General features: G+C 45.3%; 1 protein-coding gene across 3 annotated transcripts in view; it reads left to right on the top strand.

Annotated features, from left to right (window-relative positions):
- The window catches only part of CTNNA2 (catenin alpha 2), a 399,473-nt gene that overhangs the window by 343,237 nt on the left and 32,267 nt on the right, over nucleotides 1-23,969 (top strand). For all 3 annotated transcript variants that reach the window (XM_081924921.1, XM_081924922.1, XM_081924923.1), the window contains 3 exons: nucleotides 7,529-7,642; nucleotides 15,536-15,717; nucleotides 18,339-18,444. In XM_081924921.1, coding sequence (XP_081781047.1) covers nucleotides 7,529-7,642; nucleotides 15,536-15,717; nucleotides 18,339-18,444 — 402 coding nt within the window. The remainder of the gene's footprint in view (nucleotides 1-7,528; nucleotides 7,643-15,535; nucleotides 15,718-18,338; nucleotides 18,445-23,969) is intronic.

A 23,969-nucleotide genomic window follows, 5' to 3' on the forward strand; every position in this document is an offset into this window, starting at 1 on the left:
CTGTGCTGAGTTATGGGAGCTGGCAATGAAAGATTCTTCCTGGGTGAATGTAGCTGGACAGCTTTCTGGGTTCTTTCTAACCATATTGTCTTACAAATGATACTCACAGCCATGCAATTGTATTTTATCAGATTTGCTCAAACACATCAGGCCCATTCTAAATGTTGGTCATGATTGGGATCCTCTTATTTACCCGTGGACAAAATTATACCAAAAAAGTAGATAAGAGGAGAGAGATTTAAGGGAGGTCTGGAAATGGTGAATCTACAGTTTAGCCATGATCAGATTTATTATTTATTTGCTTGCTTGCTTGCTTGCTTGTTCATTTATATCCTGCCTTTCCCCCTGACTGGGACTCAAGGTGGATTACACAAATTAAAACAACACAAATAAAATGCAAAAAGCTAAAAGCATATCATAGAATCAGAGGAGAGCCAGTCTAGTCTAAATACTGATCAGCATTTGAAAGCCAAACATGTGCAACACCCCCCCCCCTTTATGCACACACCCTTCTTTGGCGTAGAAATTGCACATTTCAGTATCTGGTTTTACTATAGTTCAATTGTGTAATGAAGATTAGAACCAATTGTGTCTGTTTGATGTACGTATGCAGCTCAGGGTATGAGATAGGTGTTCTTAATATCTAAATGAATAAATAAATTAACTTGCTGCTCCACTGAACCTCCACAGGGATGGTTTTCAGCGCCTATTCAAGTAAGGAAACTGTCATTTCAACGTTGACTAACCAGTTGATTTGATTTTATCAGGCATTCCTTTCCCCTCTCCTTAATAAACGATAAACAGCGTAATAAGTGAGGGAAGGATTTTGCATGTGGCTTTCTAATGTTGGCCTTACCAGCTTGATAAAAATCCTGAATGCTCCTTCGAAGCCAAAGCAAGTTGTGTCATCTTAGAGCAGTAGTGGGGAACTGAGCCCAGTGGGTGGGATCCTTATCCCTGCAGGTCACATTTGAAGGTGGGTAGGGTTGCTGTCAATCCCCTGATGTCACAATGTCAGGAGCCCCATTTTCACCCTTCCGGTGCTTTGAGACCCCGACTATGAGCTCAGAGCAGGGGGAGACAACCTGCTGCTCTCCAGACGTTGTCAGACTTAACAACTTCCATCATTCCTGACCACTGGCCAGGCTGCCTGGAGCTAATGGGAGTTACAGTCCAACAACCTCTGGATGGCCCTGTGTTGACTATCCCTCACAGGTAATATGGTTGTGTGTGCCTCTTATACTTCTAAATCTCATGGTCCAACGTTTCAGAGAATGGGGCATACACAATTTGGAGTCACTAAACTGGTGCTCAGATCTAATATAAAGATATAGAGACATAAAGGTAAAGGTAAAGGGACCCCTGACCATTAGGTCCAGTCGTGGCCGACTGGGGTTGCGGCGCTCATCTTGCTTTATTGGCCGAGGGAGCCGGCGTACAGCTTCCAGGTCATGTGACCAGCATGACTAAGCCGCTTCTGGCGAACCAGAGCAGCGCATGGAAACTCCGTTTACCTTCCCGCCGGAGCGGTACCTATTTATCTACTTGTACTTTGACATGCTTTCAAACTGCTAGGCTAGCAGGAGCAGGGACTGAGCAACGGGAGCTCACCCCATCGCAGGGATTCGAACTGCTGACCTTCTGATCGGCAAGTCCTAGGCTCTGTGGTTTAACCCACAGTGCCACCCGTGTCCCTTATATAGAGACATAGATATAGATAAAGACACAGGAATACATGAGGAAGATGAGGTGACCGCTTCGGGCAGCAGGCTCCACAAGGGCAGCAGATGAATGAATCGCATCGCCCGCTGCTGCTGCAGTGGCACCAACAGCTGTGGCTCACTCTTTGTGACTCGCCTCCTTGGCAGCCCCTGGCTGCCTGCTACTGGTACAGTGGCCTCTTGGCTAATAGTGGCACTGCTGGTCTTCTCCCACCCTTGTTTCCAATCTAGATCTTTATTCCCCCTTTGTTCCTGATGAAGATCTTCACTCGCCCCTTCTTCCCAGGTGGGGAGAGCACCATTTTGCAATTCGCCTCAAGTGCCAAAATGTTTTGGGCAGCTCTTTACATACATATAGATACGGTACTTAAATAGACTCAAATTCTTAGATAGGAACATAGATATATTCTGAGCTATTCGTTCAGGCACTGTAAGTCTCATGTTTCCCTCTCGTTGTGCCTCTTTAGACTTTTTCTGAAAACCTGCACATTGAAATGATTTGTAATCTCATCAGGCTGTCTGTCAGAGGCATTCATTGTCCCACTGTAATTGTTCAGGGTACACATCACGGAACAAAGAAAATTATCTGAGATATTTGTCTCATGGCACGTAGGAAATAAAGCCTCTTTTAAAAAAACTACATGAAGGGTTCTCCCTCCCTGCAACTTTAATAAATGGGGGGGGGGGAGAGCCTTGCCTCCATTTTGCTACATTTCAGTGATCTGTGGAAGAGAATCGGAAGAGTAAAGAAATAATAATATTCTCTTATGGGGCTTGGGAATCCATTCCCTACTGAACATTGCAGGGTGGAATACTTCCAATGTCACACATTTAGTTGGTAGATTTCAGCTGTTGAATTTGAAATGGAAAGTAATAGGCTAACTGCAAGGCTTCTTCCATCACTCCATAGGCATCCTGGTACATACTAAATCGTGGTGTTTCCCCTGGATGTTGTTATAATGAAACCCACTGGGGAAAAAGCTCAAGACTACACACACGCACAGAGAGAGCGAGAGAATTTTCTCCACTCCTTTGTCTCATTTTTCAATTGTCCGAAAGTCAAGCGATTGTGCTGGATGACTCTCCTGCTGTCCCCTGGCAATGCTTTTCTGTTCCTTAGATTTGATCACTGAAACTCAGGGAGCGCAATCCATTTGAACAGTGACATGGACTCCGAACGATGTGTGTGTGTTTCAGCACACCCTTCATCATGCTTCCTTTCTTGAGCAGAATCCTGCAGTTTTTTTTTATAGCATGCAGTGAAGATAGCTGGAGACTTTTCACCTTAGTCCACTGGAACAGGCTGCTTTCTGCTGAGTCTGATCTCTGCTCCTTCCAGCTCAGTATTCTATGCACAGATTGGCAGTGGCTCCCTGGGGTTCCAGGAAGGGGTATCTCACAGCCTTACATGAAGATGCTGGAGGTTGAACTTGAGAGCTTCTGCATGGAAGGCAGAGGCGCTTCTACTGAGCTATGGCCCTTCTCTACTGCTTCCCACTCCAGTAAAGCCAGAATGGACGAATCATGTGGGAGAACCAAGAACATGCAGAAAGAGCTACTCTAGCATCAGCCTCACGTTGCTTTTTTGATATCACATGATGCTGCTCATGTAAATTGGTCTCTCCTAAATGCTTCCTTCATTCCTAATGAGACCACAACTGGTTCACTTATAGTTCCACTAGAGCACCATCAAAGATCACACTGTAGCTTCAGATGCTGCAGCCCAAGGCTGCAGATGGGATGCTGGCAGTAGTGTGGGTGACAACATGCCCACTTGATCCCTGCCCATCCCAGCTGAAAAAATCTATTAGGAGATGACTGACTGGGTGGGGCCAGGAGGTGGTTAATGCCCCAATAGGGGATGGAGTTATGCCCACCACCATGTAAGAGGCGATGGTGTGATTCCTCTTGAAGAAGCCCTCCCTCGATCCAGAGGTTTTAGAAAACTCTTGTCCAGTCTCTCATATTCCATTCCAAGGTGATTAAGAGAATGGAGCGAGCGAGCTGCAGGTAAGCTTGGAGGAAGCAGACTATCGAAGTCCATTCTAGTCTAGTTACAGGACTGGATTTTGCACCAAAACAGTCTTGGCTGCCTTGATGGATGTCCTTTATTGGGAGAGAGACAGCGGGAGTCCGACCCTGTTGGTTCTCCTGGACCTCTCAATGTCTGTCAACCATAGTCTCCTACTAGGAACTACTTATTGAGATGGGAGTTGGGGGTACAGTATTACAGTGGTTCTCTTCCTGTCTGCAGGAGCACTATCAGTAAGCAATGCTAGGATACAGGCGCTTGCCCCTTCATTTTTTTAGTTGTGGGGTCCCACAACTGTCCATTCTGTCTCCTAAACTATTCAACATTATATGGGACCATTGGGAGCTGTTGCTCAAGGATTTGGAGAACACTACCATCACTATGCTAATGACAACCACTTCAGTATCTCCATTCCATCTCAATCAGAAGACGATATGCAAGTGGAAGGAATTATGGGTTAGATCTGGGGGAGAAAACTGAGCTGAATCCTGATAAGACAGAGATGCTATGGGTTAGTTCTCTGCAGGTCTAGGAATTAGGTGTACAACCTGTTCTCAGAGGGGTTACACTTCCCCTGAAGGAACAGGTTTGTCGTCTGGGAGTGCTCCTGGCTTCCAACTTGTCTCTGGAGTCTCAGGTGGCTTCTGCAGCCAGGAGTGAATTATGGCATTCATCTCAAAGCAGCATCAGGCCAGGCTTTCCCAGTCCAAATAGGCCTGAACCCAGGCAAGCAACAGTTTTGAAGAAAGCAACTCTTGTAGTAGCTTTCAGTAGGCAAATTGTGTTTTACTTATAGGCTGAACCAAGAACTTGTTGATGCCTGTGAAAAGGAAAGTAGGAAGTACAAAAAGATCAGCCAGATGTATAAAAAGATTAAGTCCTTAATAGGCCAGGGAAAGGCCTAATCCTTACAGTAGCTTTCATGTCAGACTTGCCTCCTAATATAAATATCATTGCTAATGACCAGATGCTCTGTTGCTAGTTAACATTCCACATCTATCCATTATGAAATGCTCTCCATCTTAGTAAACTCTGCAGAAATGGTTGGTGCAAATTAAATACTCAAATCAACATGGTATTTCAGCGGAGGATCATTTTTTGATATTCAACCCCCCCCCCCCATAAATGAATCCACAGAATGCCAATGAAAATGTGCCATAAGGAGAACATAGGAGTCTGTTAAGGCGTACTGTTGCAGGATTGCACCAGATGACTGTAGCAAGAGAGCCTATCCATATTCACACTGGCATTATCAGGGTGCAAAAAAGAAAGTTTATCCCCTCCTGCAAAAAAAAAATTACACAATCACCCCAATATTTCTTGTTTCATTCCTGTTCGTGGTCCTTCTGAGTATCAGATTTGGCTACAAGACAAAAGGTAGCCCCATCAGAGTGAGGGCAACCCTTCCTTCCCTCGCTCTGAATGGGAGAACATTTTTTGTTGAAGTCATCACTGAAACAGGGTGTGTATTAGGCTTATCCAGCAGATTTGGCTGAACCCCAAAGTGATTCAGGCAGATCTAGGCTCTGGCTGACTTGGGTGGAGACAGCCCTGGATAACTGCAAGCCAGGTTGGGCCTCCCAGAGTCATCAGGGGCTGTCGGGATGGGGCAACAGGTGGGAAAAAGGAGACTTAGCTATGCACAGTTGTCCCAAGCAGAAGAACACACACGCACACAGTAAAAGTGAGCAGGATCAAACCTTCTGCTCACCAGCCAGGTGCACTCCTGTGGGTTTCAGGAATCTGCTTCACCAGCATGTTTCTCATGCTGAACATGTTGGGAAAGCAGACCCCATCAGGGCTGGATCCTTCTCTCACCAGCTGGTGGGCAGTATATTCAATCTTGCTGGCTGTGGGGGTCCCTTAGTCCCTTAGTCACTACACAACACAAGTTCATCCCATGAATTTCCAACAAGACAGAATCCTATGAATTTGGCAGAGGCCTGAGGGAGGGTGCCTGTCATTGTTAATTGTTGTTTGGTTGCAACAGGGGTGACAAACAGAGGCTTCTCTCTGGATGTCCCTGTACTACAGGCAATCAATGTTGCTTGTGCCTGCAGAAGACAACCATGGAAAAGTGCAGGAGCATTGCAGCAGTGTCAGGGGTTCACTGCTTGTTTGAATCATGCAGGCCTTTGGTCTCCAGCAGTCACTGTTGGACCCCCTCAGGTACTGGGGCGCAGCCTGCCTCCATAGGGGGAGGGATCAATGAGTATGTTTCAGATAAGAGAGAATGACTCTCCTCTCCCCTTCTTGCTAGGATAAGGTTACCTTGACTGTTTTCTTCTTATGTGTGCAGAACTCCTGCTGATTTCATGTGGGAGTTAAAGGGAGAACGGCAAGAATAGCAGAGCACAGTCTTGCATTGGGGGAAAGGGGTGTTTGTCCTCTCGTGCACTTTGAAAACAGCATAAAGCTATCTTAGCAATTGAGAGAGCTTTCTGGCTTTTATTTTTGGCCTTATATCCTGTGGCTTGACATGCCTTGACACAGTATACACACACCTCATGCACCATGAAGGAAATGCCATTGCCTTATTCCATCTTGCCGGGGCCCTTTTCAAGGCAGAGGACATCTGCAGCCCTGAAACCCTAAAAATGTTCTAGGATGTGTGGAGGAGGGAAAACTTGACAAGAACACCGACTTGACATCGTTCAACCTGGACACTGAGGTCTAGCTCCGAGGGCCTTCTGGCAGTTCCCTCACTGCAAGAAGTGAGGTTACAGGGAACCAGGCAGAGGGTCTTCTCGGTGGTGGCGCCCACCCTGTGAAATGCCCTCCCATCAGATGTCAAGGAAATAAACAACTATCATCTGACTTTTAGAAGACATCTGAAAGCAGCCCTGTTTAGGGAAGTTTTTAATGACTGGTGTTTTCATGTATTTTAATCTTTTGTTGAAAGCTGCCCAGAGTGGCTGGTGAAACCCAGCCAGAAGGGCAAGGGAAGAATGAATAAATAAATAAATAATCCAAGGAGGATTCCCATTTCCTTCACCTGTACTGACCTGGGGGTGTTGCACATCTTGTCTGCCACCTCCTGCTGCAAAGTCCCTTGCATCACCATAGAATAATAGAATTGCAGAGTTGGAAGGGACATCTAGTTCAACCTCTGCTTAAAAACCTCCAATGAAGTCCTCAATCTCCCGGGGGAGTCTGTTCCACTGTCGAACAGCTCTTGATCTGCCTAGTAAAATAAATGAACAAATTACACTTCAGAATGTGTCCAGTTTAAATTTCTCTTTTCTTTTCAAGTTCCTAGCTCAAGGTGCCTCCCTAATCTCTTGAAAGATTTTTGCAATCAGTTTGGTGTGATAATATTATTGGGTCTTCCTTTTCCAGAGACCAAAAACAATTATTTTGAAATATTATGTTCCGGGGGGGGGGGGCGATGGGACACAGGTCCAGTGGGTGTTAGTTTGCAAAATGTATGTTCACCCCGTTAAGAGAAAATCACAGCAAGGTGACGAGGAATGCCAGTTGTAAAAGAACAGGGTTGGAACAGCTTCATTTTCTTTCTTTCTTTCTTTCTTTCTTTCTTTCTTTCTTTCTTTCTTTCTTTCTTTCTTTCTTTCTTTCTTTCTTTCTTTCTTTCTTTGACAATTCAATTTGGGGTTCTGCCTGCCTTTGCAGACAAGTTAATTTAAAATAAGGGGAGGACAGTGTTCTTTGGGCAGGTAGTTGATGAAATAGCGTTTTCGTTGGTTGGGGTTTGTTGGTATCCTTTGTAAGCCTGCCACCTCTTCTCGTCTCTTTCTTGCTCTGTTTTTAAATCCAGACTCCCGAAGAGCTAGAGGATGATTCTGACTTCGAGCAGGAAGATTACGATGTTCGCAGCCGGACGAGTGTTCAGACTGAAGACGATCAGCTTATCGCCGGCCAGAGTGCAAGGGTGAGTGTAAAATCTGTGCAACACATTAACACAGCTTCAGATTCCTCAGGGAACATGTGCTCTCTCGCAAGCTGAAAAGTCTGAACGTGACTGCAGACAGCGGAGTATCAGTTTGGGTCCCCTAGCATCTGAAATTATTTATGAGTTCAGTTGACTCGAGAAGTTTATTGGAAAAGAAAAGTTTCATAGAGCTTATGCGATGCTTGATTCCCCCATGATGAAGGTTTACACCAGGAACGAAAGAATCTCGCTTCCCTGAAGTGCAACTGTTCAGAGGGCCAAGATTTCCTATAGCCTTACAGCAAGATTCTAGATCTTATGGAGCAAAAAGTCACAGAGCTGTCATATGTTTGCTCTCTATCGTGACCATCCTAGATTTGGGCTTCTTGGGCTATATTTGGCACATTTCAATGTTTTATTTGTTTTCGGGGCAAATGGGGTGTGGTAGGGGGAGAGCTTTACAGTGATAGTGTGTCACTACTTCACATCCTTTATACTGCTGGAAGGTTGCAGTTGATCACAGGTTCCCATTACATGTTGCATATATAAGATCAGAAGAAAAACCCTGCTACCCGGGTGAGTCAAAAGCTCCATCTAGTCCTGTTCTTATAGCAGCCAATCAGATGCCTGTAGGGAAGCCCACAAACAGGAAGAAAGCACAATATCTCTCTCCCCAGTCATGATCCCCAGGGCATACTGCCTCCAACACTTGCAAAATTGTCAGAGGCAGATGACTTTGGAAGGGGGGGATGCCAGAGGCTGGGCTGAGGAGGAGGAATGGTGGAGACCACCTCCCCATCCTGACCCTTCCAGGGAGGAGGAAGAGGAAGATAGGATAGATTTACAACAGTGGTTTGTGAGAGGTCACAGCTCATAGGGGGAAAGTTGGGAAATTAGGGAGAGGAGGAGCAGGCAGAGTCGGAGCAGCAGCTGGCTGACACGTTGTCACTAGAAAGTATTCCAGACCCTCCATCTCCCAGAATCCGGCGGGCCTTGAAAGTAGGAGAGCAAAGAGCTCAAAGACAGAGGGCATGTAGCAGCACCCATAGAGGAGGTGATGGTGATGATGAATGAGGAAGAGGGAGAAACCGGTGTATGGGTGGGTGTGGAGTTTCACTCAGGACAACACCATTATCCAAGAGTGTGGGTTCTATGGCTTCTCTCTGTAAAGTCTGAAATGAAAAAGGCCTGTAAGAAACTTTTATTTGTCTTTATACTTTCCTGGGCAACCAACCAGGAGTCGCTGACAGCATCCTGACACATGTGCACATGTCCTACACAGTGAAGTATGTGTGGTTTTTCTTACCTAGAGGTAGAAGATCGACAGTTGAAATGAGATGCCCTGATTCTGCCCTTCACTGTGTTTCTTCGGAATGCACTCCAGCTGTGAGCAGGCAGAAAATGAAAATTTTTTAAACCACTGAGGACACACAGTGTGTGCCACACTCCACGAAGTTGTCCATTAGTCATGGTTTCCAGTCTGTTAATTTGTCTTGGAGAACTGTTGCACGTTGCTGAGTCGTCTCTGCAAATCTAATTGCAGCGGAAGACGCTCGTTACTGAATCAGGGCAATTCTACCAGGGTAATTGTTTCATGATAAAGCGAAGATGCTGTCCCAGGTGACCTTAACTTATGCAAGGAGACTGCCGATTAAGTTGACAAGTGACCCCGGCAGACGGAGATGCTTGAAAAGTGAGGCTTGTTGAACCCTCGGGGTATTTCCACTCTTGGATTAATGGTTTACCTTTTGCTAAGTAGCCTGCAACAGCTGAGATAAGAAACTGTGTTATTCTAGGCCAGAATCCAGAGGCAGACACTATCCAGAAGTATGAAAATGCAGCTCTGTTGATGAGTTTTTCCATCGTTAGTTCTGCCTACTGCTTCCAGAAGAGAAAATTAGGAGAGATATAATATCAAGACGAAGGGTTAATGCCAGGCAAGATATTTGATTGTGTCTGTTGTGCTAATCCCCTTGCTTGCCAACCAAAAAACCACTTGCTGATTATTTGAATCGCTGAAGATTTCTTAAAAAGCAGAATCTGGTTCCACATTTTGTTTTTTGGTTGGTCACTAAGGCTGCGCGCACACACACAGCATTTAAAGTATGCTTCTTCCACAAAGGATACTGGGAGCTGCAACTGACCTCCCACAGAGCTACAGTTCCCAGCACCCTTAACAACTTCAGCTCCCAGGATTCTTTGGGGGAAGTCACGTGCTTTAAATGTGCTTCAAATGGGTGGTGTGTATGCAACCCCAGCGCTGTGAAACCAATGTGTTCTAAAGGACTTCCCTCGATGTACCAAGCACCAAGACTTTCAGCTCTGCTGATGGGTCTAATCTCTGTGGATCAGGCCCTGGTCTGTATGGCCTTAGGCTAGCCTTTGCCAACCTAGGGCCTTCCAGATGTTTTGGGCTACAGCTCCTATCAGCTGTCTTGGCTGGGGCTAATAGGAGTTGTAGTCCAAAACATCTGGAGCATTCCAGATCAGTGAAGACTGCCTTAAAGTAAAGGCAAAAGACCCCTGACAGTTAAGTCCAGTAGCGAATGAATCTGGGGTTGCAGTGCTCATCTCGCTTCACTGGCCAAGGGAGCCGATGTTTGTCCGCAGACAGTTTTTCCACATCATGTGGCCAGTATGACTGAGCCGCTTCTGGCAAAACCAGAGCACACGGAAATGCCATTTATTTTCCCACCGGAGCGGTACCTATTTATCTGCTTGAACTTTGACGTGCTTTCGAACTGCTAGGTTGGCAGGAGCAGGGACCGAACAACAGGAGCTCACCCCGTTGAGGGGATTCGAACCGCCGACCTTCCGATTGGCAAGCCCAAGGCTCAGTGGTTTACACCACAGTGCCACCGGTGTGCATTCCAGATCAGTGAAGACTGCTTCAGACACAATTCTGAATATGCCAGTGCATTTTGCATTGCCGTAGCACCCAACAACTGCTAACAGAAAAGGGTTGCACATGAGGGGGCCTAGTATTGTCAAAAGCCAGTAGACACATGAATGGCTAAAAAGATGGTCCAGACGTGATTGCTTCTCCCCCGCTCTTCTCCCTCCAGAGTCTAGTACTGAAATGATGGAAGGAGAATCCTAATTCATCTTATTTATTTATTTTAAATGTCTCTATTTCACCCTGGGTCTAATCTCTGGTGGGCAGCACAATCTCAGGAATCCTCAACAGTCCTACTGTCGGTCCAACGTTACAGATGGGGAACTGAATTATGAACGCCAGAGCCAGTGTAAGGGCTCTTGCAATATTTGTGCCATTGAAAAATTTACATTGCAGAAACTCCCTTTCCAGCATATGTGCTTTGGAAAATGGGTGGTAGCATTCAGCTGGTGCACAAAGGGGATATTGAACTATTTGTAGTTAGTAATTTGTCCTAGGATGGAGGGGCTAAGTCTGTCTTCTGACTCTCATCACCCTAGACATCTCAACCATTGAGAATCAAGCCTGATCCTATTTACAGAGTTCTCTCAGTTTGAGCTCACTTTTGTGGGTTACAGTAGAGTATGACAGAAAGTATTGAAATGACGGTTGCATTTCGCTGTGAGAGCATCAGAAATTGACACAAAGGCTTTTTTAGCATCCCCATATATAGAGTTTGTTCATAATCCCAGTCCCATTTGCCATTAGCAAAGTAATTGCATCAGATAACATATTCCGTGTTAATAGAATTGCTAACCATGACCTCCAAGTGACTGCCAATAATACTGCCTTCACAATGCTACGCAGGTGCTGCTGCAAACAGACTCAACTTCTGTGCCAAAAAGCTAGATTTTGATAAAACTACATGTTAGGCAGTATTTCTTCATTTTCTCTCTCTCCCCCCCATGCTTTATTTTCCATAATTGCATCTACAACAGCAAGAACGTATCATTACTGTTATCTGTAAATACCACTCATCAAAACAAAAATCCAATTACAGGATACAAGTCTTCTAAACAATAAATTTTGTACATAAACTTTGACTTCCCGTCCTTACCAAAAAAAAGTCCACTAGATCAGAATGGTTATTGAAGGTGATAGAATATGCTGAATTAGACAATCTTTCAGAAAAGATCAAAGATAGGCCCAAGCAGGAGTTCATTTAAAGCTGGGAATCTCTTAAGAGATATTTAAAGGAAAATTGTTGCAATTTTAACTCCGTTGCAGCTTTTGAGTAGTCTCTGTAAACAACCCTAGTTAAAGGGAAAATATATATACATATATGAGTATTAACTTTTATTATCAAATATGTTGATAAGTTGTGCAATAGGTTTATTTAAGTATTTCTTCATTTTCAATAATCTACTTTTACTATTCAAGGGGGAAGACAACCCCCCCAAAACTATCAAAACTTCCTTCCCAGCCTCATGTTCCTTTTCTTATTTATTTGTTTTAAAAAATAAAAATAAAAGGAATGAAATGGGAGACTCCCGAGCTGTAGGACTCTTCACCCCAAACTAATACCTTTATGTTTGTGCAGAGCTGTTGTAGAGCGCATGTAAAAGTGCCCTTTGCTGTGTAAAGCTGGAGGCTACTTGTGGCTATAATACCACTCCACTGAAGCTGTTAGCCTTTAATAGCTCAGTGTTTTATCTTTGATTAGAAATATATAAAACAGAATATGCATGCCTTGCTGCAGCTCCTACAGAAAAAAAGGCACTTTTCTTTTTCCTTCTAAGGAAAAAGTGCTTTAATAAAAGGCACAGGGGTGTCCAGGTTAGTGTGTCAGCTAAGTTGGGAACAACGCCACATATCAGTAACAGAGAAGGGGTTCTGCAAATCTCTATATGTATACATATCCAGGTATTTATCATCTTGCAATACGGAACAGCATCACACACATAAAAGAAGCTCGTTTTTTCCCCTTTCAAATACAGAGTGGGGGCTCAATTTCTTTACCGTTTTTTCTTTTAATGGTAGAAGCTTTTGCACGCTAACATTTCAGACTGCTGAGTTACATTGATAAGGCCTAATTAAAACTCAGGCATTGAATTCTAATTTGATTAACTTGCCAATTTTCTCCATATTTTTTTTTTATCTCCTGCTTCTAGATAACCTTTTTTAATCCTGGTTTCGGAAAAGGTCAATTATGAATTTTTTAAAAGCCAAGAGCACTTTAAGAATACGTAGAGGGAGACTACAGCTGATTGGAAGTGACATAAACAAGAAAAACTGTAATGACACTTAAATATATGTCACACCCCATTAAATGTGCAACGCAACTTAGTAGAACCCCTGGAGCCAAACAGTATCTCAGCCTGGAAATCATTGCTGAAAGTGCCTATTTGATCTTCAAAAGCAATTATTATAATTCTACTGTTCTGTGTTGCAACTTAGTTGCTGGTTTCTTTGGGAACTTGGAGTAAGCTAGAATCCACCAGTCCAGGACCAGCATCATCCCAGAGGCGATATATATATTTATTCGTTTCATAAAAATTATACACCACTTGATTGTTTTTTAAAAAATAAAAAACCCTTACAGCTGTTTACAAATGATAAAAAGTAAAATCAAGAAGAAGACAAAATACATACAAATGTTAAAATACAGATTAAAATCACCTTAGGTTTCTAAGCATCTGGGCAGGCTTGTCTAAACAGGAATGTTTTTAGATAAAGGTAAAGGGGCCTCTGACAGTTAGGTCCAGTCACGGACAACTCTGGGGTTGCAGCGCTCATCTCGCTTTGCTTGCCAAGGGAGCCGGCGTACCACTTCCGGGTCATGTGGCCAGCATGACTAAGCCGCTTCTGGCGAACAAGAGCAGCGCACGGAAACACCATTTACCTTCCCACCAGAGCGGTACCTATTTATCTACTTGCACTTCATGGTTTCAAACTGCTAGGTTGACAGGAGCAGAGACCGAGCAACAAGAGCTCACCCCGTCACGGGGATTCGAACCACTGACCTTCTGATGAGCCCACAGCGCCACCTGCGTCCCATAAGTTTTTAGCAGACACCAAAAAGAGTACAGTGGTACCTTGGTTTAAGAACAGCTTAGTTTATGAACAAATTGGATTAAGAACGCCTCAAACCCGGAAGTAGGTGTTTTGGTTTGTGAACTTTGCCTTGGATGCAGAACATGTTTCACTTCCTGTTGAGTGTGTTCCATTTGGAAATTGAGTCCCCTGCTGCTATGGGAAAGCATGCCTTGGTTTAAGAACGCTTTAGTTTAAGAACGGACTCCTGGAATGGATTAAGTTCGTAAACCAAGGTACCACTGTACAATGAAGGCACTTGCTTGATTTCAAAAGGCTTTTCAAAGGGTAGACACTACTACACTAAATGACCGAGTTCTTACAAATGTGGAACAGGTATTATGTGGCACCTGTCACAGTGCCAGTTCTGCTGATCACAGCAGTTGAGTGGGAACATGCAGAGTAAGACGATCTCGTAGGTAAACTGGTCCCAAGCTGCTCGCCAAAGCCTGTTGCCTCTTCAGCATCTAACTATTCCTCCTCTCCTGACCTGTCCTCAGTGCCCCACCACCACTCCCCTGGCTCTGAGCCTTCCTCCTCCAGGGCTTCCCTTGGGGCTTCTATTGAAGGTTGGAGAACAATTCAAAGTGTTTGTGCTGACTTTTAAAGCCCTAAACGGCCTCGGTCCAGTATATCTGAAGGAGCATCTCCACCTCCATCGTTCTGCCCAGACACTGAGGTCCATCGCTGAGAGCCTTCTGGCAGTTCCCTCACTGCGAGAAGCCAAGTTACAGGGAACCAGGCAGAGGGCCTTCTCGGTAGTGGCACCCGCCCTGTGGAACGCCCTCCCACCAGATGTCAAAGAGAAGAACAACTACCAGACTTTTAGAAGACATCTGAAGACAGCCCTGTTTAGGGAAGCTTTTAATGTTTAACAGACCACTGTATTTTAATACTTTGTTGGAAGCCACCCAGAGTGGCTGGGGAAGCCCAGCCAGATGGGCGGGATATAAATAATAAATAATTTATTATTATTATTATTATTATTATTATTATTATTATTATTATTATATTTATTATTATTAATCCCACCACTCTTCTTCATCCAGCCGGTCCCTGACAATGGCTGGCAAGCAGAAAATGAAATAGCTTCCTCCCACCCTTGAATCTTCTGCTCCCTCCACAGCGGCTTTCCATAACTGAAGGAAACTCTCAGTTGGAAACGCACATGCAACTGCACACACAGTGTATATTCATTGCTCGGGCGCACATACGAAGGAGCATCTCACGGGGTGGGGTAGAGCCGTGTTGGGGAAATATCAGGGTTCAAGCCCAATGCCCTGAGCTGGCTGGAATGGAATCTAGAATCAGTAAAACTGGGCATTTGTTTAAGCATTGCAACATAACCTCAACCAGCAAGTAGTCGAGGGTTGGCACACCAAATATGAAAACAGCAGAAAGATTTATATACTTAAAAGGAGCTAGGTTTATGCTGCTTACAGAGAAGGGAGGAGGCCGTTGGGTGTTGGTAAGAGCACTGGATTGGCTCTGCCACTGAATTAGTGCCACCGTATCGTCCCCTTCGCTAAGCAGTGGTGATCTAGGAAGTTAGCACAGTGACCTCACCTGACAAGCCACTTCTGCACAGACACATGTTAACAAACTGTTTATCTCAGTATGAAACAACAGAGCTGGCAATTTTGGGGCCAACCATATTTACTACTCTGCTGAGGTTTCTGGAGCCAATGTTTTAAGCCCAGAAGGTGAAACGCACAACCTGTAGGGTGTCTGAAGCCATTGATTTACTCCTGGAAATAATACGAATTTCATAAGCAGACTATCCCAACCAGTCCTATGGAATTTACAAAATCGAGCTCTTATGAACTGGTTCCTCCAGTTAGGTGCAAGTGACTGGAAGCATTTGTTCTTACGACGACTTCAGCTGTTCTTCGTCTTTTAATTGTTCTGTTTTTGTTTCAATCCAGGCGATCATGGCCCAGCTTCCCCAGGAGGAGAAGGCTAAAATAGCAGAGCAAGTAGAGATATTCCACCAAGAAAAAAGCAAACTGGATGCCGAAGTGGCCAAGTGGGACGACAGCGGCAACGATATCATTGTGCTGGCCAAGCAGATGTGTATGATCATGATGGAGATGACAGACTTCACTAGGTATGTATCATGACTCAAACATGATGTCCTCCTTGTCTGCAGAAGGCATCAGGTTCAATCCCCGACAGCTGGGAAAATCTCCTGGCCTGAAAGCCTGAAGAGCTGCTGTTAGTCAGCGTAGACAACAATGGATTAGATGGACCAATGACCTGACTCTGTATAAGGCAGCTTCCTATGTGGGTAATTGACGAGTTTCGGGGAGCAGGATTGGTTCACCTGCACTGCATTTCTAGCCAAGCTGATGCCGCAGGAGGCACTGCAACAAAGGCCTAAAAAGGAAAATGTGTGGTGGGACGGGCACTCAATTTTGGCACTGAACGAAAGCCCAAGTCCTCCACTGATTTCAAATGAGGGATTTCCCTCACTTGAATACAGTGGTACCTCGGTTTAAGAACAGTCCTGTTTAAGAACGATTTGGTTTACAAACTCCGCAAAACCGGAAATAGTGTCCCGGTTTGAGAACTTTACCTCAGTCTCAGAATGGAATCCGAACGGTCGAAGGGCACTGGCGACGGAAGGCCTCATTTGGGAAAGTGCGCCTTGGTTTAAGAATAGTTTTGGTTTAAGAACGGACTTCCAGGCGGATTAAGTTCATAAACTGAGGTACCACTGTACTTCTTTGAAACAAAAAAAATTAAAACCCCATCCACACAGAAAACATCACTGTGAAAACAGGAAGCTGAATTAGATAGGCTTTTGTTCTGATTCAGCAGGGCCTTTCTTGTCATGGAGAAACAATATATCCTTGCCTTCTCCCTTTAAAACTAGTTCTTCATTGTTCAGGAAATATTATTTGCATGGGTGAGTGTTCAGTCATGTGGGGCCTCAGCTTTTGCTTGAAGTAGTACAGGCCATACAGAGATTTGTCACCTTAGAGAGTCTACCACGCAGACCACCTTGTGATGCCTTGAATGCTTCAAATAGAAAATGCCCAGGCAAAGGCGCACAGAGGAGATTGTCTTATACTGAATCAGACCATTTGGTCCATCTAGTTCAGCATTGTCAACTTCGATGGGCAGCAGCTCTTCAAGGTTTCATGCAGTGGGACATTCCCAGCCCTAGAAGGAAGATGGAACCTGGAGCCTCCTGTATTCAGGAGCGTAGGAAGGGGGTGCAGTCCGCCCTGGGTGCCACCCCTGAGGGGGTGACAAAATGGCACACTGTGGGGGGTGACACTTATCGCAGGGCCTGGCCTGCAGCATGCCTGAGCCATGCATCTCTCCTGGGAGTGACACGGTGGCTCAGGGCCCTGCGCTGCCCAAAATGGCATTGTGGTGTTTGCATCCGCCAGGCAGACTCCATGGGCAGCTCGTGGCAGTGCCCTCAAGCAGTGCCCCCCGGGTGGATCACCACGGCACCCCCGTGCATGGATCGCCCCATCCACATGCGTGACTCGCACCCCCCCCGCCACTCCAGGTGCCAGAGCAGCTAGCCAGGGGTCAGCAAACTTTTTCGGCAAGGGGCCGGTCCACTGTCCCTCAGACCTTGTGGGGGGGCGTACTATATATTTAACGAATTCCTATGCCCCATAAATAACCCAGAGATCCATTTTAAATAAAAGCACACATTCTACTCATGTAAAAACACCAGGCAGGCCCCACAAATAACCCAGAGATGCATTTTAAATAAAAGGACACATTCTACTCATGTAAAAACACACTGATTCCCGGACCGTCCACGGGCTGGATTGAAAAGGTGATTGGGCCGGATCCGGCCCCCAGGCCTTAGTTTGCCTACCCATGAGCTAGCTGCTCTTCTGCCTGTATTCAAAGCAGATAGTCCACTACTGAACTAGTCCACCCTTCCCCCAAACGTGTGGAGCTGCATGGGGCAAGGCACAGCTTGTGCAGGAAAGGAGAGCTTTTCTGTCTTTCAGGCGTGTGTCTTAAGGAAGCTGATTTTTCCTACCAATGTCCTGACTCTTCAGGAACACCTGGATTTTTGCACTCATTACTGTGATGAAGAATTCAACGAGACCCAAGGCGGTGGGGTTATTCTCCGACCTCTAGTTGCTACAAAGCAATTCCAGTTGTTGTGAAGTAGAAGGAGGAACTGCAAAAAAGTGACTCTAGAAACAAAGCTGCTTTCCCCCCCACTGCTTAATCTTAAATATATGCATTAGTGGGTCATTCACGCTTGCTGCAAATGTTGCTTCCCACCCCACGGAAACCACGTGCCCCATTTCTGCATTTTGAGTTTGCATTAAACATAGCTCGGGGAATAACAGAGGGGTTCTATTTTCCCCCCTCTCTCATGAAAAAGCTTTGCATTCCACCAGGGACATTGTCTTAATGAGCACTTAAAAATGCACATGCTATTAAACATAGTTCATGAGCTTAGAGGCGAAATCAAAGAAAAGTGCTGCCAAAGCATTTTGGAGCATATGAGGGAATCCAGAAGGCTTTTCCTCTATTTTTTTCCTGCTTCTTTTCCTAATCAAGCTATGCTATAATAAGTAGTTGAAAGGTGATGTCGTACTAAATTGGGAAGACGTTCATACTACAGCTCTCTCCCCCCCCCCTTTTTGAAGGTTTTTTTTTAAAACCTCTTATCCAGGATATTAACTCTATTTATTTCCATAATTTAATTAGATGGCACTGTAATTACCTTGTATTTTCCAGGGGTAAGGGACCATTAAAGAATACATCTGATGTCATTAATGCTGCCAAGAAGATTGCAGAAGCTGGCTCAAGAATGGACAAATTGGCCCGTGCTGTGGCTGATCAGGTAATTTCAATGGGAACAAATCCTCTTACAAATAAGTTTTTGAAAATGTATGAGGAGAGCTCTCATGCTCAGGTGCTGCAGGCATCTGGTTGGCAACTGTGAGAACAGGATGCTGGACCACTGGCCTGATCCTGCAGGCTCCTTATTAGACTGTTACCGTGATGCCCAAGCTAGCGTGCCCCTGGTGTCGGCACGACCAAAGGATTGTATTGGAGTATCAAAGAATCATAGAATTGTAGAGTTGGAAGGGACCAGGAGGATCATCTAGTCCAATGCAAGAATATGCTTCTGTCCCATACGGGGTTCGAACCTGCAACCTTGGCATTATCAGCACCTCGCTCTAACCAACTGAGCTATCCAGGCTCTCCGTGATTTTCTCTTCTCCGACCTTCTGCCTTACCTGTTGGGCAGGCAGGGCAGGAATCACTGTGAAAACTGGATTGTAATAATGAAGCTAAGCAGCAGCTTGAGGATTTACTAAAGTCACCTGGTTGGTCACTGTGAGAACAGAATGCTGGACTAGATGGACAACTGGCCTGATGCAGCCAAGCTCTTGTTTAACGTTCTTATGATCAGCAGAGCCAACCCCACCAAACATTTTGCCTTGCTTTCATTGTATGCATCTGGAGTTGTGATAAATGTGTTAAGCTTCACACAGAGCTACTTCCTCCTGCCTTATACCTTCCAGATGCTGTAGTCCAACACCCATCATCCCTGGCCCTTGGTGCTGTTGGCTAAGACTTGTGAGAGTTGCAGTCCAGAAACATCTGGCAGGCTATAGGTTCCCCACTCCCAAAATGCCTATTAACTGGCATTCTTCAACCCTGCTGCCCTCCAGACGTTCTTGGTCCTTGCAATCCCCATTGTCCTGGAAACTGGCCATGCGAACAGGAATATCCGGAGGGCATCGCATTGGGAAAGGCTGATGTATATAATGGGCTGCTTTATTCAGGGCTCCTGCCATCAGCTCTTTCCATGTCTCCTTCTCCCATTCCCGTAGCCATGGCAATGTTTTATATTTATTTTTAACCATGTTTTGAGAGACAGGGGTTTCTTTTAATAATAAAAAAATATATAGCCTGGTTGTCTGGAAGAAGCTACTTCAATTTACATCTGACCACTTAAGCACACTTTCATAAAGAGCCTTCACCTGGGAAGAACAACTGTGCCAACAGGAGCCTCAGAAGAAGAGTCCCTCATGTACTCAGAAGGAAAGTGCTCTGCGTGTTTCAAGGACAGCTTTTTATGGGGTTGTCAAAGTCCATAGAATACTATTCAACAGTGAACAACAGAGCGTTATGTAATTACAATTTGTTGTGTTGTGCAATGTACTGTGTTCTATATACACATGATGTGTATAGATCTTGGCCTTGATGAAGAGCAGCTCTTGTAATTGGTTGGGGCAAATAAATATTTTGCAGCTATTCTTTCTGATATGGGGACAACTTTTCTTTGTTTTCTCAGAGCTGATCACCGATTCTATCTCCTCTGCTCACACAGAAAGGCATTTTGTTTGCTTACTTCCAGAATGACTTAAAACAGCCTTTCTCAGCCTGTGGATCCCCAGATGTTGTTGAACTACAACTCCCATCAGCCCTAGCTAGCAAGGCCAGAGCTCAGGGATGATGGGAGTTGTAGTCCAATAACATCTGGGGACCCACAGGTTGAGAAACACTGACTTAAAATAATGTGATACAACCCAGTCTGTTAGCTAGGTAATGCCAGTTTCCCCCATTCCTTCTGCAAGAGAGCGTCACCCATTTCTGAAAATGCCAAGCCATTAAGTGCTGAACTCAAACCATTCCCAAAGTTTGAACCTGGCTGCTGCTGCTGCAGATGATGATGATGATGATGATGATTAACCAAGAATGGGGAAGTATTAATAGGACAGGTTAACTACTTAAAAACAACTCTGAGTTTTTTTAAAAGACCAAATTATATATAACGCGAATTTCCCACCATCAAAACTTTAGAGCCCCTTAATGATCAAACTGTATTGTAGAAGTTGGTGTACTTTTAAAAAATTGTGTGTGATGGCCAATATGCAAAAAAATTGGGATTTACCAGAATTTCTAACATCCAAGTAATAGATTTTGAACAGGCACATTTATTATTTTCTTAACAACCCTTCACCAAAATGCCCCAGGGTCACAGCATATGAAAAGGCAATTATAATGGTAAAAAAATATCCCCACCCATTACCCCAAAGTCAGAATACAAGGAGGGCACCAAAATCACTTCCTCAATTTTCAAAGTACAGGGTAAAGAGATACATCTTTAGCAACTAATGGAAGCGGTCAAGAAAGGGTGCCAGATGCAACTCTGTGGGGAGAGAGTTCCACATCCCTGGGGCCATCACTGAGAAGGTCCTCTCAGAAGCTGCAGCCACCATACTTTCCAGATTGATGGAACCATCAGGAGGGCCTGGCAAGATATTTGGGGCCCAAATCTGGGCTCACCCTAGTGCCAGCACTTGGCGCTACTATTGTGAAGTAAGTGAGCTGGGAGAGCTTGCAACAGCAATGGAGGTCTCATCATCAATGCCAGGCTGCTCCTATAGGGCATCTATAGCCACCCAGCGCTTCTTGCTGCAATCAGACCTGTCCTCCAAGATGATGCTTCTGCCTCCTGATCTGCAATTGCAATTGTAAGTTTTAGGATATAGGGAATCTGCAGGCAAGACTTACAGAGACTTCTCCTTGTTGCCCCAACATAAAGTAAAAACTTGATAGGTGGGGCTTGCATGGTTCCACTCATCAGCTAATCAGCACTTTTGCAGAATGCTATGCAAAAATTGGTCGTCTGATGTCACTGTGATATCAGGTGATAGACAGGTGGGCAGTCCCTCCCACCCACCTGGGCGGCTTGGTCTGCAGGGGCTGAGGGAGATAAGAATTTAGCCTGCTAGATGAACCCATTTCCCTTCCCCAAGAGTTCTCTGAGAAAGCTCAGAGAAACTGACCTAATTATATAGAATCATGGAATTATACAGCTGGAAGGGACCAAAAGGATCATCTAGTCCAACCCCCTATAATGCAGGAATAACAGGTAAAGAATCCCTGGCAGATGGCCATCCAGACCTCTGAACTCTCCCACTCCTAATTGTGAGTGATTTACAAAGATTTACAAAGAAATTAGAGCAGCTATTGGGCAGGAACAGGGGCAGCAGAAAAGACTATTGGAAGCATAACTCCTATTTAAAACCATCCAGGGTTGCTTGTCCTTCTTTAGAGTCTGAGATATGTAGACGTTTTATGGAAGTTTTGAGACCTCTGTGCAATGTAAACTTTTTATGGACTGTTGCATTTTTAATTACTGTTCTAAAGAGGGAGAGAGATCAAGATATCGTAAGTTTTAATTTGCCGCAATGTGCTTCTGTTGAAACCCTTTCTCAGCTCTCCAGAGAGTTTGTTTTAAAGTTTCTTTCAGATACAAGGGCCTCCAGAGTGGAATAAATATGAGTGTGTTAAATTGTTACTAAGTGGGAAAAGGCTCTCTTTGGGATTCACACTTGAAAGTTATGTTAAGTGTGTGTGCGAAAAAGAGAGAGGGTGGCATCCAGCTAAATCACGGCACGCGCACACAATGAGAGAAATGTTTCATGGCATTATCATATACGTAATTCGTAAGAGATTAGGCTTCATTACCCCAGAGAATTTTCACAGCATTGTTTTTTATTTATTCATTTGGGAGATGGAAAAATAAAAGAGTGCCGCTGCTGTTAGATTGCTCCTCTATATTCTCTTTTCCTGCCAAGTCTTTATCTTGATGGGAGACCTGCTTCCTCCTCCGCCTTGCCAAGTTCCAGATTGCAATTCAGCTCCCCAAGACTTTCCTGATGCTTCAGTGCTGCTCAGTGGCAGCGCATCTGCTTTGCATGCAGAAAACCTCAGGTTCAATCCCTGACAGCTCCAGGTGAAGCCCCCCTGGCCAAAGCCCTGAAGAGCAGTGGCCTTTCACACCACAGTTGACAGAACCAGTGATGGATGGCAGGAACAAACTCTCTCCTGTGCAAGGATTAGGAAACCTGAGGACCAGGGGCCAAATGCAGCCCCAAGTCTCTCTGTCCGACCCTCGGGTCTCTCCTCAGGCCACACCCATCTCCCAGACTACATCTGTAGCCAAATCAGACATCTCAAGGAACGGGCGCAACTGGTGCACGAGTTTGGTGGGGATGTGGGAGGGGGCCTTCTTGGTGGCTGCTCCCAGACTCTAGAACTCCCTCCCTCGGCTGGCTGCATCCTTGTTGTCCTTCTGCTGGCAGGTGAAGACCTTCTTATTCCAACAACCTTTGGGGAACTGGCTGCTTTTGATGAAAGGGCTGGTGTAATTACCTGTATGTTTCTAATAGATCTTTTATATTTATATATAGGTTTAATTCTACAGTGGTACCTCTGGATGCGAACGGGATCCGTTCCGGAGCCCCGTTCGCATCCTGAAGCGAACATAACACATGACTGCGCATCTGCACATGCACGGGTCACATTTCGCCACTTTCGTGCATGGGTGTGATGTCATTTTGAGCATCTGCGCATGCGTGAGCGGCGCAACCCAGAAGTAACACATTCTGTTACTTCTGGGTCACCACAGAGCACAACCCGAAAACGCTCAGCCTGAAGCATATTCATCCCGAGGTATGACTGTATTACTTTTAAAATGTTTTTAAATCAGCAGTGGAGCATATGCCTGCACTGCCCAGGGCAGGTGCGCTCCCAAGGAGGGCATGGCGCAGAGAGTGCCCTCCCAGGCGCGGGATAGCCGCTTGGGTGCCCAGAGCGGTATGCACGCTTTGTAGCCAAGGATGGAGCGAGCTGCTCACGGGCGCTGAGCGAGCCGCCTGCCTGTGACTCCCTAGCCTCCCCCAAGCTGTCAAAATGAAGGAGGAAAGCGGGGAATGCCTTCAAAGCAGCACAGGTCCCCCCCCCTTACCCCAGCGGCTCGGGGTAGGCTTGGGAGTCACAGGCACATGGCACGCCAAATGTCACCCCACCCCCGTGAGGGCACGCAGGGCGGTCTGCCCCCAACCCTCCTTCCTATGTCCCTGTTTTTAATGACCCCATATTTTTAGCTGTTCCTATTTTACCTGTAAGGTGCCTTGAGTCCCTGCCAAGGGAGAAGGTGGGGAATAAATAAATATAACAAGAACTCCATTCTCCACATGGGTGCTAATATCCTGTTGTCCCTCTTGCCTCTCTACTTTAACCACAGATCTGCCAGTCCAGTTTGAATTTTGGGTGTTTAATCAGTATTTCAGTTCTTGTAATCATCTGCATATTACTCTCCTGTAATAAAGTGTTTTGTGTTTTGTTTTGTTTTGTTTTGTTTGTTTGTTCTAAGCCTGTTTAATGGTTAATTCCCACTTGGATAAGTGTCATTTGTCCTGTGGTGCACTATGGCTGTCAGCTCAGGTCCCAAACTTACCTTCTTCATGGACAGGTTCTTAGGTTGCTCTTGCAATTCAGATCATAACCCCTCCCCATACCCCACCATTGGAAGCGAGACATAGAAAGGTATCATTTCACTAA

This window comes from Podarcis melisellensis, assembly GCF_964234715.1.
Source record: "Podarcis melisellensis genome assembly, chromosome: 9".
Lineage (NCBI taxonomy): Eukaryota > Metazoa > Chordata > Lepidosauria > Squamata > Lacertidae > Podarcis > Podarcis melisellensis.